Here is an 11,988-nt window from a genome sequence, read left to right as displayed (position 1 = left end):
CCATCTCTCGCGGTGACCACAAGTCCGAAGACACGCATTTCTTGTTCTTTCTTTCGATGAGTTCAATAACTCGGCGCGTGCAAAACAATGCCACATCTTTCCCTCATAACCGCACCAAATGTTCTTCTTGTATACGGTAGCTCACGGGAGTCCGAAGATGGTCATTATTTGTCCATCTGCGGTCATCGACTCGATACAAAAGAACCAACAAAAATCGTCAATCATCCCCTACGTGGGTGTGTCGAACATCGATCAGACCCATGGCACCTTTTCAAATGGGACTTTGATTGGTTTTTCGCAATTAGTTCGAAATGGAATCGAAGAAATTGGCGTTCTTCCGGTGCAAGATGCAAAGTTGAGGGCCAGAAATGAATAGGTTTGTGGAATTGCGGTTTCTGAGGTTGCGGAAATTAATACAATGGAGGGTTTATTTGATTTTAATGAAAGTGACAAAAAGGAGGCCTTCGAATTCGACACGAGTTGGCAGCTCTGTCTGTCATTCTGTTGACAGATTGAGGTTAATTAAAACAACGCCTACCTTCACAATGTTCCCAGAAAAAAACTCGCGACGCCGCCCCTGCGATTGTGGTTTTAGGGCTCGTGGAATTAATACCAGGCGCGGGTGGTCCTAACCACAAATTTTTATGCGATTTTAATAGCCCCCTTGTAATTTTTTACTTCCCTACGATTTATTTTACAACTTTACAGTTAGACACAACATAAATGCTTCAATTAGTACAGATAAAATCACTTTTTGAACAACTTGGGCTTCTTGATCCAGCTACCGCCCCTCGACGCCGCCTCCTCCCCTTTCTCCGCCTCCGCCGCGGGTTGGATATCCACCACCAAACTCTGTCGACACAAAGTGCTCACCGCCCCCGCTTTATCTTTTCCTCTCCTCATCTTCACTTTCCGGAACTTGGAGGCGATATTGGAAAACCCGAACTTCCCCCCCAGGAATCCTTCTTTTTGTTTCTTCGTGTTTCTGGGGAGGGAGACATAACCTCCCCCGTGGACTTCCGGATCGAATTGTTTGTACACGTCAGCGTCTACGTTGATCATCCCCGCGCTTGCTGATTTGATCAAAGTGCCACAAGCAGAGTCATAACTACTCTCACTGTCCACGCTGATTTGACTAAGTCGGTTACGTGCGGGGAATTTGATTGGTTCTTCCGCGATTTGGGGTGGAGTTGCTTTTAGAAACTCCTCCTTGGCTCGTTGTATTTTTTGGAGGCGGAGCTCCGTGTTGGTGTGAGGGCGGGGCGCTAATTTTGAAAGGAAACTCGCGCTTGCGGACTTCTGGACTTCTTGCCGTGGTAGAAGCGGAGAGGACTTCTTCAGTTCTTCTTGGTAGCGTTCAGTTTGGGCCTTCACGCGCCGTTCGAATGAAGGAGATCTCCAAGCGACTGGAGACGCAGATCCGCTGCTATTTCCCGACTTGGCGCTGTGGGAGTCGTGCTCGGAGACCTTCTGGTTGTACTTGGCCATCATTATCCGGATGCTTGGTGAGATATCTTTGGCTTTCCGCGGAGGAATCGGTGAAGGGAGAGGTGGGAGATGCGTCACTGGAGTTTGAGAAGTCAGTGTTAAACTACTTGCGCTTGAATCTTCATTCTTCTCTTCTTTGGTTGCTTCTTCATTCACTGGAGACTCCTCAAACTTTATTTCTTCGTTCTTCATCCCACTTTCCACAAGAGGAGTGAAGAGCTTCCTTGTGGTCTTCACGAAAACTGTAACTGGAGAGTCGACTTTCATGTCTTCTTCTCCGGAGATGCTCACGGTGGTACTCTGTGTTGGTACCACCACCTTCTTGACTATTGCGTCATCCACCACGACCTCCTCAACTTTGGCACTGCTCTCCGACACCGATCTCGTCCGACTCAACTTCTTATGGGTATTCCGTTTTGTGTCTTCTTCTTCTTCATCGGTGTCCGCAACGGTACGACTCTGCTGGTTCTTCTGTCGGTACCGAATCCTCTTTTTGATGGCCCCCTGACTCTGCGTACTGCTCGTCTCCGACTTGATGTACAACCGCCCGTGTTTGTCCTTCTCGCTTCCGGTGTTGGAGTCGTCGGACGTTGACTTCTTCACCTTCTTCTTCAAGCTGTGTCGTCGTCTTGGTGCCGTCAAATCTGCAAGAAGAAGTGAGAATGGTTGAGGGTGACAAGGTGTCGTACCTGAGGCTGCACAAATGTAGCTGAGACGTCTTCGCAGCTCCAACATTTTGTTGCGGATCTCTTTAGCGGCTTCACCGATGGGGTTCAACGAGCACGCTCCTCCTTCAGCCGGGAGGTCGTACACGTTACGGTTGGCGAGCTCCAGGTCCAGTTTTTCGGTCTGCAAGAAAAGCGTCACGGAAGAAGACCATCGAGTTGTCTCACCAATTGGTAGATCTCCGTGGACAAGTCTTGGACCGTCTCCAAAGTCTCCACCACCTGTTTCCCTCCAAAGTCTTCGTCTTTAACAATACTGGCGAAGACGTGCGAGTTGGCTTCTTGCAACCGCAGGACTTTGTCACTGAGTCGGATGGCCATGGCTTTTTGGGACTCGTCAAACATCTGCAAAGAAAAATGAAGATTGATCAAGAGGAGGATGGTTTTACCTTGAGGCGGATGAGGAGTGAACTCGACTTGTCCTCGTATTCAGCGCCCTCCTGAATCCCTCTAGAAAAAGACTTTTAGGAAATCGTCAGCGCCGTCACAAACCTACAGGATTTCGTTCTCATTCTCTGTTAAGTTCTTCAGGATGCTGAAGATCTCCTCGATGAGATTGTAGTTGTTTTGGGCCCGCGTCGACTCGCTTCTTCTGATTTTCGGAGCCGCGCACGTCTCACCTTCGCTACAAAAGAAGTTTTGTTACGTTCAATGTTTAGCTGGACTTACCAGAGTTTCCGTTCTTGTCGCTGGTAGATTGGCTGTTGGATTCTTCGCGCGTACGTCTGCAGCGGCGCCGCTGTCTCCTCCACGATGTCTTCAACTTCGACGATGATGGCTTCCGGTTCGTCCACAGCAACTGTTTCAATCGACGACATCGCCAGGTCTTTCTCCAACTCCTCCACGTCGTTCAGCGAAAGACTCGATGGCTGGTGGCTCATAAGAGGGCACGCCAAGTTGAGCGCCGACACCGCGATACTGTCTGCGGACTTCGACCGGACCAAGGGAGGAGTTCCATCGGGAGTTTTCCCCCGTTTGTTGTCTTGAGTCAAGGAGGAGTTCAAAAGAGCGAAGGTGGAGGACTCGGGACCGATTCCTTGCGCTTTCTCCCACTCGTATAGCTTCTGGGTGAACTTCCTGGAGATGCCTTCAAAGCGGTAGAATCCTGAGGGGGTGTGTATGAGGACTTCTTTCTTCAATCCGCCGACGACGGAGTTCCGGAGCTTGGAAAGCGACTCCTCGCGTTCGAGGAACTTCTGGCGCTCCCTCTCCAGGCGTTGCTTTTCCTTCTCGATCTTGTTGAGTTCTTTTTCCAGCCAGTGGAGCTCTTGGTCCTTCTGTTTTTTGCTGTGCTTTGGAGAGATTTCCTTGCGGGGTTGTTTGGGACTCCCGGACTTGATTTGTTTCCACTCCTCGAGCTTCTTCCTGAAGTCTTCTGAGAGGTTTTGGTACTCGAACGGCGTGGTGTCGCTCTTCGGCCCACTCAACGACTTCCATCGTGGTACGTCCGCTAACTTCTTCTTTTCTTTCCCGGAGCTCTTCCGGATCTTCTCCCACTCTTGTAGTTTCTTCCGGAACTCCGGAGGAAGTTTCTCTTCGCTGGTCATCTGCACCTTGATGGAGGGTTGCGACTTGAGTTTCTGCCACTCCTCCATCTTCTTCATGAAGGCGGGATCTTTGCCGTCGTCGACCGGAGGATTGGGAGTCCCGGGAGAGTTCTGCTTCATTCTCTCCCATTCTGAGAGTTTCTCCTGGAACTCAAGACTCAGCTTCTTCTGGAGTTGCTTGTAATTTCTCTGGATCTCGTCTTCGATGGTGTCCTCCGAGTCCGGGGGTGGAAGAAAGGCTTTCTTCACTCGGATCCACTTCGAGGTCTTCTGAAAGTTTGTACTTTAAAAAAATTAATGAAAATGGTCAGACTTACAGCATCGTCTTTGGCGGCTTCCTGGTACCGCGCCACGACCTCCGGAGGAAGATCGTTGTCCTCGAAGACGTCCTCGTTGTCGCTGCACAATTCAACATCGATTTGGATATCGTCGCTTTGCGCGCTCAGCCGGTGCTTCTTTTTGAAACTGTTTTTCGTCTGGATGATGTCTTTCATCTTAGCCCATGGTGTTTTATGGCATTTATTTGATTTTTGGGATCCTTCCTAAAAACATTTCGCCGGACAATTGTTTATTATTCCAGAGTTTTCGAAGAAACAAACCTTGGAATGTGGAATGTAATGTGAATGTTCGTCATCTGAACTTTTGAAATCTTCACAGTGACTCCTCGTGTCTGAAAAAAAAAATTGCGGGCTATTTCGGGGGGGCAAGTCAACGAATCTCTTGTGTTAAAAATAGAGAGAAAATTGAAGGAAATTTGTGAGAAAAAGTGATTGAGTGACCCCGTTTTTACAAGTAATATTTTCTTTTATAAATAACTTTTAGTTTCAATATTTATGAACTAGTTTCTTTTTGTCACGTTTTGCTCCGACGAAAATTACGATTAAAAATAGGTTTGGATTTTTTATACCCGTCTCGCCTCATCATTTTATAGTTTGCATCCCATTAGCTAAATTTAGAAATTAGGATGATGAAGATAATATTTTTATAATTCGCTCAGATTGTAGTTTTCCAACATCAAGAACATACAAAGAGAAGGATAAATCAATATTTAGATTGGACGGTGTTAACGACAAATTATAGCCGCGTTCAAACGTGTCATCATAAATTTCTTTTACTGCCAAAAATCAAGGCCTAAAGTTCATTTTTGTGGGTGTTCTAAGTCATTTTCTATGACTTGAGAATAGAACAGAGTTTATTTTTGACTGAACTGGTAGGTTCCAAATCCTGTCGTTAATAACCGCTACTTTATTGTGTATTGAATGTAAAATTAGATCTAATAGAGATGTAGATTTTGGTGGTTCAATGTACCTAAACAAAAAAGTGCGTTGGAACTATCATGGGGATTTAGTTCAATTTTGATTACTCGAATGAGCGTCTTTGTGTATTTGTTTCTCCTTTTAATGTCTCGGGAATTCGAATAAAACACTTGATATGCCATTAAGTGGCGATGGAATTTAAATTTCCCGCCATTGAGCACCATTAAACTAACTTCTCGTTAGTTATGTGATAATTTTCTGGCTTCCCAGCAAATAAATATTGTTTTAGGTTTCATAACTGAGTAAAACAGTTGATAGAATTCAAATTTCCCGCCTAGTTATTTCCTAGTTATTAAAGATTTTGTTTATTTGTTTCTGGAATTAATAAAACGTTCGACGCGCTATAAAATAGAGATGAATTTTAAATTTTCCGTCATTTAGCGGCCTTGTACATATTTCAACTAGCTTTTCGGTAATAATGTGTCATTTTTCTGACTTTTAAGTAAATTATTATTATTGTTTAGGTTTTGTATTCAAGTAAAACAATTTTTACATTAAGAAATAGCGACGAAATTCAAATTTTCCGCCATCATGCGACTCTGCAAAATGTGAAAACTCACTTCAATTATGATGTTTCGAAATGATTGAAATGCCATAAAATCTTTAGGAAATTCAAATTTCCCGCCATATAACGTTGTCAAAAATTAACACAAAGTTTGAAAATCTGCTATTAGAAAATTCGTCTGATTTACTTAGAATTTTGTATTATTAGAAATAATAAAACACTTAAGTCGCTGTACAAACTTTAAGAAATTCAAATTTCCCGCCACCCATACAAAGGTTTAAAAAACATTGCAGAATATCTTTATATATTTTGCTTTTAATTTTAAGTTGCTCGATTTTAATACAACACTAAAAACGGCATTCAATGTTTAAAAATTCAAATTTCCCGCTTTTTCAATATTCTAAAAACCCACGAAATTTGAAAACATATCGTTATTGCCTTAATTAAAAAGAGTTGTTGTTTATTTATGTTTCTGGAATTCGAAACGTTGGATACGCTATACAGTGGCAATAAAATTTGAATTTCCCGCCATCAGACATTCTAAAAGACAAGCACTCAGTGCGGCGTATTTTAACAAACTTTTGGTCAGAAATGCGCTATTTTATTGACTTCTAATAAGTAAATAACTGTTTTTTCAAGTAGAGCAATTTACAGACCAAGAAATGGCAATACAATTCAAATTTCCCGCCATCTAGCAAGGCTAAAGTTGCCGCCAAATTTGAACAATTAGGCTATTTACGATGTTAGTCTATTTTATTTTTGATTTAATGATTTTAGAATTTATTGAAATGCCATAAAATCTTAAAAAAAAATTGCTAAAATTAGAATTTTTGTCTAACTTACTAATAATTTTGTATTTCTGGAATTAAAATAGAACACTTGAAACGCTGGAAGAGGTTTTTTTTTGCTACTCTAAAATTTTAAAAATATCGCAAAATTTAAATTTGTGTAATTTTTCTTTTAAATTTATTGAATAAAATACCAAAGACTCAATTCAAATTTTTCGAAATTTAAAACCTTTTTGTTATTACTTTAATTATAAGAGTTTTTGTTTATTTATATTTCTATTTTATGTTTTTGGAAATCAAATAAAACACTAGATACGCCATAAAATGCCCATGAAATTTAAATTTTCCATCATTCAGCCACCATAAAAAGAGCGCGAAATTTGAAAATCTCTATACATATCTTAGGAAAGTTGTGAAAATCCAAAATTCGCGACATTTAAAGGCACTCTAAGCTCTGTTATAAATTTAACAATTTATCGCAATTACCAGTTCTGGACTTATTTGTTTTTCAATTTAAAGGTTTTCGAAGTTATTTAAAACACTTGAAATGTCGCAATGTGTCAATAAAAGTCAAATTTCGCGTCTTCTAGCAACCTTAAAAAGTTAAAAAAAGCCTCCCTAATTAGGATTTCTGTGATTTTTTTTTATTTCGTTTATCGTTTTTAAACGTCATATATTGTCTAAGAAATTCAAATGTCCCGCCACTCTGTAATTCTAGAAAACGCGCTACATTTGAAATTTTGCCACGATTAAAATTTTGGTCTATTTGTATTTCTATTTAAAGGCTGTCTGCCACGATCACATTTTTTCTCAAATTTTTAGGAATAAAAATTTGATAATTTTTCTGTCAAATTGACGTTCAAGATTTGTCACAAAATTAATGCAGAAAAATGTGTCTTGTTTGCTAACCTCCAAAATTAGCAGTTTGGGGTTTATTTTCTTCAGTTGGCGCATTGTTCTTGTGCAGAATTGTGAAAATATTTGTAAATTTTACGAACGTTTTAAAATTTTTTTGCAAAATTATTTTCACCATTTTGCTGTTTGCCACGAAAATATTTGTTTAAAAATAAATCTCAGATTTTTATCCGTAAAACACCTTAAGAACTTACCTTAGTAAAGTCCGTTTTTTTATTAAACAACCACCAACACCGCACTCTCCCACCACTTTACAACCGGCAACGTCGTCGATGGTGACTTTTTGGTGATAAAATCAAATAGGTTAGCTGCCTAATTGACAATTTGATTACACAAAACGGCCTTTCAGGCTGTGCCGAGTCTTTTCACTATTAAATCATTTCATTTGCAATCCAACAGGCTGTAAAAGAAACGTTTTTAACGGAAACACTGCCTAATTTTCAGAAATGTCAAAAATTTGACAATTATTTTCTCACCAAAAATCTCCCTAGGCAATGTTGCCGGTGGTAATGCAGGGGAAAATTGCGGTGTTGGTGGTTTTTAAAAAAAAAAATTGACTTTAAGTGTTTTGGTCTAGCTGTTATTCCATTTGATGTTTTTAGAATTTAAATAAAATATTTCAAACGTCATAAAATGTCATGATACCTCAAAAACTGCGCAAAATTTCAAAAGGTACTTTAATAGAATGGCTAATTTCACGTAGATTAAACATTTGAGACGTCACAAGATGTCAAAAATTCCAAATTTTCACTATCCAACAATCTCACTCAGAAACCGCGCGAAATTTAAACCCTTTATCCCATCAAATCTCTTACCATGTCTATGAAAGTCCTCCGTGGACGACGCCGTCGACAACGTCCCCGGCGTAGAAATCTCCGCCGCCCCCGAATCCACCGGACTATGTCCATGCTCATCACACGACGGCACTCTCAAATACCTCGCCACTTCCACCGGCGCCACCATTCCCCCAATCCCCCCAATTCCACTATCTTGCGATTTTGCGTCACTCACTGTGGGGGAGGCTTTCTCCCATTTAAAAGCGGCTTTCACTTTAGTCCACTTTGACACTTTAGCGGATTTCTTCATCACAGAATCTACACCAACACACGCGGAAGATCTACGATCACTTTTGGGTTCTTGTGTTGGTTCCAGATTGCGGAGCGAACCACTTCTTGGACGATTTCTGCGTCTGATGGATTGGCGGAGTTTGGAGGGAGTGGAGATTTTCTGCTTCGGGGTCTTGGTCTCGGAGAGGATGGACTCGAGGATGGTTTCGGCGAAGGCGGTGTCTTTGTCCAGCTCCGGGCAGTCGTCCTGGAAAAAAGAAACTAGATGTAACTAGGTTATACATCGATCTGCTTGGTCTAGAGTTAGATCTTTTAAGAAGTGGCATAGATACAGTACCAATATGAAGGTTTTTTATACTTCTAGGTCTGGAGAAACAGCAAGATCTATATGCAATAATCTGTTAGATATCTACGCAGAAAGAGTACTTGAACGTCTACTTCAAGAACTAGGTCTGAATAATTTAGACTCAGATCTAAATAATGTAGAAAATGTTTTGGGTAAAACAACCAAGACAGACTTAGATGGTTATTAATAAAGATCCAAAATCTACTTGTAAACCTAGCTCTAGATAATCTAGAACGTCGAGGACAGATTTAGAACAAACTTGTAGATCTGCTTCTAGATCTAGACAATTAATATACATAGATAATTCGTTAGAAACATAAAAAGGTGTAGATCAAAACAAATCTAGATTCAGATCGATAAAACGCATAAGACAATTTTAGAATAGGCCTGGAGAACGACTTCTAGAGGTAGAAAATCAATCTTGATATTTGTTTGATACGTAGAGAAAAAACTTGGATCTATTTGTAATTTACTTCTAGCTCTAGGTAGGTCTAAACATTCTAAGCCAAGATCTAGATAGTGTTTTGAATACCCATCGCAGATCAGGATGATAATTTGAATTGACCCGGAAATCTACTTCTAGATCTAGACAATTGGTCTAGATAATTTGTTAGAAATATAGTTCAATGGTCTTAGAATCTACTTTTAGATGCAGATCTAGAAAATCTCGTTCTTAATGGAACGATCAAAACAGATATACATAGATAGCTAAAAAATTTACTTCTAGATTTAGATAAAATGTTAGCTGCGTAGTGAGAAAACTTAGATGTTGTAATCTATTTCTAGGTTTGGATCTGAACAACTTATACCTAGGTCTAGATAATCTAGAGAGTGGCTTTGATAGAACGATCATAACAGATCTAGACAGTTATTTAAACAAACCAAGAGATCAAATTCTAGATCCAAACAATTGATATAGATAATCTGTTAGATACGCTGAGTGAAAACTTGGATGTTGTTGTAATCTACTTCTAGGTCTAGGTCCAAACATTCTTGGCTATAATCTAGATGTTTTTGATAGAACGACCAAACAGATCTATATAGTTATTTAAACAAACCCAAAGAACTTTCTGAATCCAAATAATTGATCTAGATAATTTGTTAGAAACATAGGGGGTTAGATGGTGTTCTAGTCTACTTCTAGACTCAGATATAGATATTCTATAAACTGTCTTGAATGGTACGATTAAAACAGATTTAGATGGTTACTTTAACGTTTCTAAGATCTATACCCAGATCTAGATAATCTAGAAAGTATCTTGGATAGAATGAAGGCTTATTTAAACAGATCTAAGAATCTACTTCTAGATCTAGACAATTGATCTATATAATCTGTTAGCTGCGTAGTGAGAAAACTTAGATGTTGTTGTAATCTATTTCTACGTAGGTTTAGATCTAAACAACTTAGACCTAGGTCTAGATAATCCAGAAAGTGGCTTTAATAAAACATTCATAACAGATTTAGTCAGTTATTTAAACAGACCCAGAGATTTATTTCTAGATCCAAACAACTGATCTAGATAATCTGTTAGATACGCTGAGAGAAAACTTGGATGTTGTTATAATCTACTTCTGGATCTAGGTCCAAACATTCCTGGCTATAATCTAGAGGTTTTGCATAGAACGTCCAAACAGATCTAGATAGTTAATTAAACAAACCCAGAGAACTATTTCTAAATCAAAACAATTGATCTAGATAATTTGTTAGAAACATAGAGGGTTAGACTGTCTTTCGATCTACTTCTAGACTCAGATATAGATATTCCAGAAACTGTCTTGAATAGAACGACTAAGACAGATCTAGATGGTTACGTTTCTAAGATCTAGCCTAGATCTAGATAATCTAGAAAGTATCTTGGATAGAACGAAGACTGTTACTTAAACAGATCTAAGAATCTACTTCTAGATCTAGACAATAAATCTAGATAATTTGTTGGATACATAGGAGGAATGGTTGGATGGTTTTTTAATTTACGTTTAGTCGTAGATCTAGATAATGGCTTTAAAAGAACAACCATGACAGATCTAGATAGTTATTTTGACAGATTCAGATCTACTTATAGATCCAAACAACTGATCTAGATAATATGTTAGATACCCTGAGAGAAAACAGCAGTTGTTGTAATCTACTTCTAGGTCTAGGTCCAATCATTCCTGGCTATAATTTAGATTTTTTGGATAGAACGACCAAACAGATCTAGATAGTTATTTAAACAAAACCAGAGAACTATTTCTAAATCCAAAGAATTGATCTAGATAATTTCTTAGAAACATACAGGATTAGACGGTCTTCCAATCTACATCTAGGCTCAGATATAAATATTCTAGAAACTGTCTTGAATGGAACGACTAAGAGAGATCTAGATGGTTACGTTTCTAAGATCTAGCCTAGATCTAGATAATCTAGAAAGTATCTTGGATAGAACGAAGACTGTTACTTAAACAGATCTAAGGATCTACTTCTAGATCTAGACAATAAATCTAGATAATTTGTTGGATACATAGGAGGAATGGTTGGATGGTTTTTTAATTTACGTTTAGCCGTAGATCTAGATAATGGTGTTAAACGAACAACCATAACAAATCTATTTCTAGATACAAACAACTGATCTTGATAATCATTTATATACGTAGAGAAAAAACTTGGATGTTGTAATTTACATCTAGCTCTAGGTTATTATTTAATCATTGTAAGCTATGATCTAGATAAAATTGATAGAATAATCATGACAGATCTGCAATCTACTTCTAGATTCAGTCAATCTATTTAGAGCATTTGTTAGATACGTAGAGGGAGTTCTTGGATTATCTTGCAATCTACTTCTATGTCTAAACAATATGGATCCAGATAATCTAGAAAACGATTTAAACAATCTAGAAAATGGCCCAGTTACCTGCACGTGCTCGTCGATCTCCTTCTGCATCTTCTCCAGATTATTAAGATGCTCCAGGTCGCGCACTCTCCTGTGCAGCCTGGCGTTTTGCTCCCGCAGCTCCAGCATCTGCTCCATGAGTTTGTAGAGTTTCTCCAGATGATCGAAAGCATCTTCGGTGGCAATAACCGGCGCGAACGACGTCGACCTCGAATACACAACATTCGCCTTCTGCAACGAGTCCAAATACGTCAAGAAGTCATCCTTCTCGTTAGGATCCGGAGGCGGCGTCGGCAACTTGGTCTTATCATACTTCCTCCGTGACCTGCGCCGGGGCAAAGAAGTAGATGGAATGTTATCGCTCATGTTTCATCACCGCACTCTTCAGCTACATGGCGTCGAGACGCTCGATAGACTG

The 11,988-nt window shown here is 39.5% G+C and overlaps 1 protein-coding gene across 2 annotated transcripts; it reads right to left on the bottom strand.

Moving 5' to 3' along the window:
- Positions 1-544: 544 nt before the first annotated feature.
- Positions 545-11,983, bottom strand: LOC148176273 (uncharacterized). Of its 2 annotated transcripts, none has more exons than XM_088034346.1 (10): positions 11,592-11,983; positions 8,100-8,598; positions 4,360-4,430; positions 4,078-4,302; positions 2,883-4,027; positions 2,710-2,838; positions 2,603-2,663; positions 2,382-2,558; positions 2,178-2,337; positions 545-2,132 (listed from the first exon to the last, which is right to left on the bottom strand). In XM_088034346.1, exons 1-10 carry the CDS (start codon positions 11,934-11,936, stop codon positions 748-750), a joined length of 4,197 nt encoding a protein of 1,398 aa, XP_087890472.1. In that variant the 5' UTR covers positions 11,937-11,983; the 3' UTR covers positions 545-747. The 2 variants fall into 2 exon arrangements, with proteins under 2 accessions (XP_087890472.1, XP_087890471.1); XM_088034345.1 differs by having other exon boundaries at positions 546-2,132; positions 2,883-4,030.
- Between the last annotated feature and the right edge of the window lie 5 nt (positions 11,984-11,988).

Source organism: Gnatocerus cornutus, chromosome 4, assembly GCF_029298725.1.
Source record: "Gnatocerus cornutus isolate USDA-ARS CGAHR chromosome 4, icGnaCorn1.1, whole genome shotgun sequence".
NCBI classification, from domain to species: domain Eukaryota; kingdom Metazoa; phylum Arthropoda; class Insecta; order Coleoptera; family Tenebrionidae; genus Gnatocerus; species Gnatocerus cornutus.
The sequence above is the reverse complement of the archived record's forward strand: the minus strand, read 5'-3'. Positions and strand labels throughout refer to the sequence as shown.

Excerpts from the sequence above, each read along its gene's own strand:
- LOC148176273 (XM_088034345.1), bottom strand. The coding sequence starts at position 11,936 with ATGAGCGATAACATTCCATCTACTTCTTTGCCCCGGCGCAGGTCACGG. Across the intron at positions 4,431-8,099 it reads GGAGGACTTTCATAGACATG|ACACGAGGAGTCACTGTGAA; the intron begins GTAAGAGATTTG and ends TTTTTTTTTCAG. Across the intron at positions 2,338-2,381 it reads CCACGGAGATCTACCAATTG|ACCGAAAAACTGGACCTGGA; the intron begins GTGAGACAACTC and ends CTTTTCTTGCAG.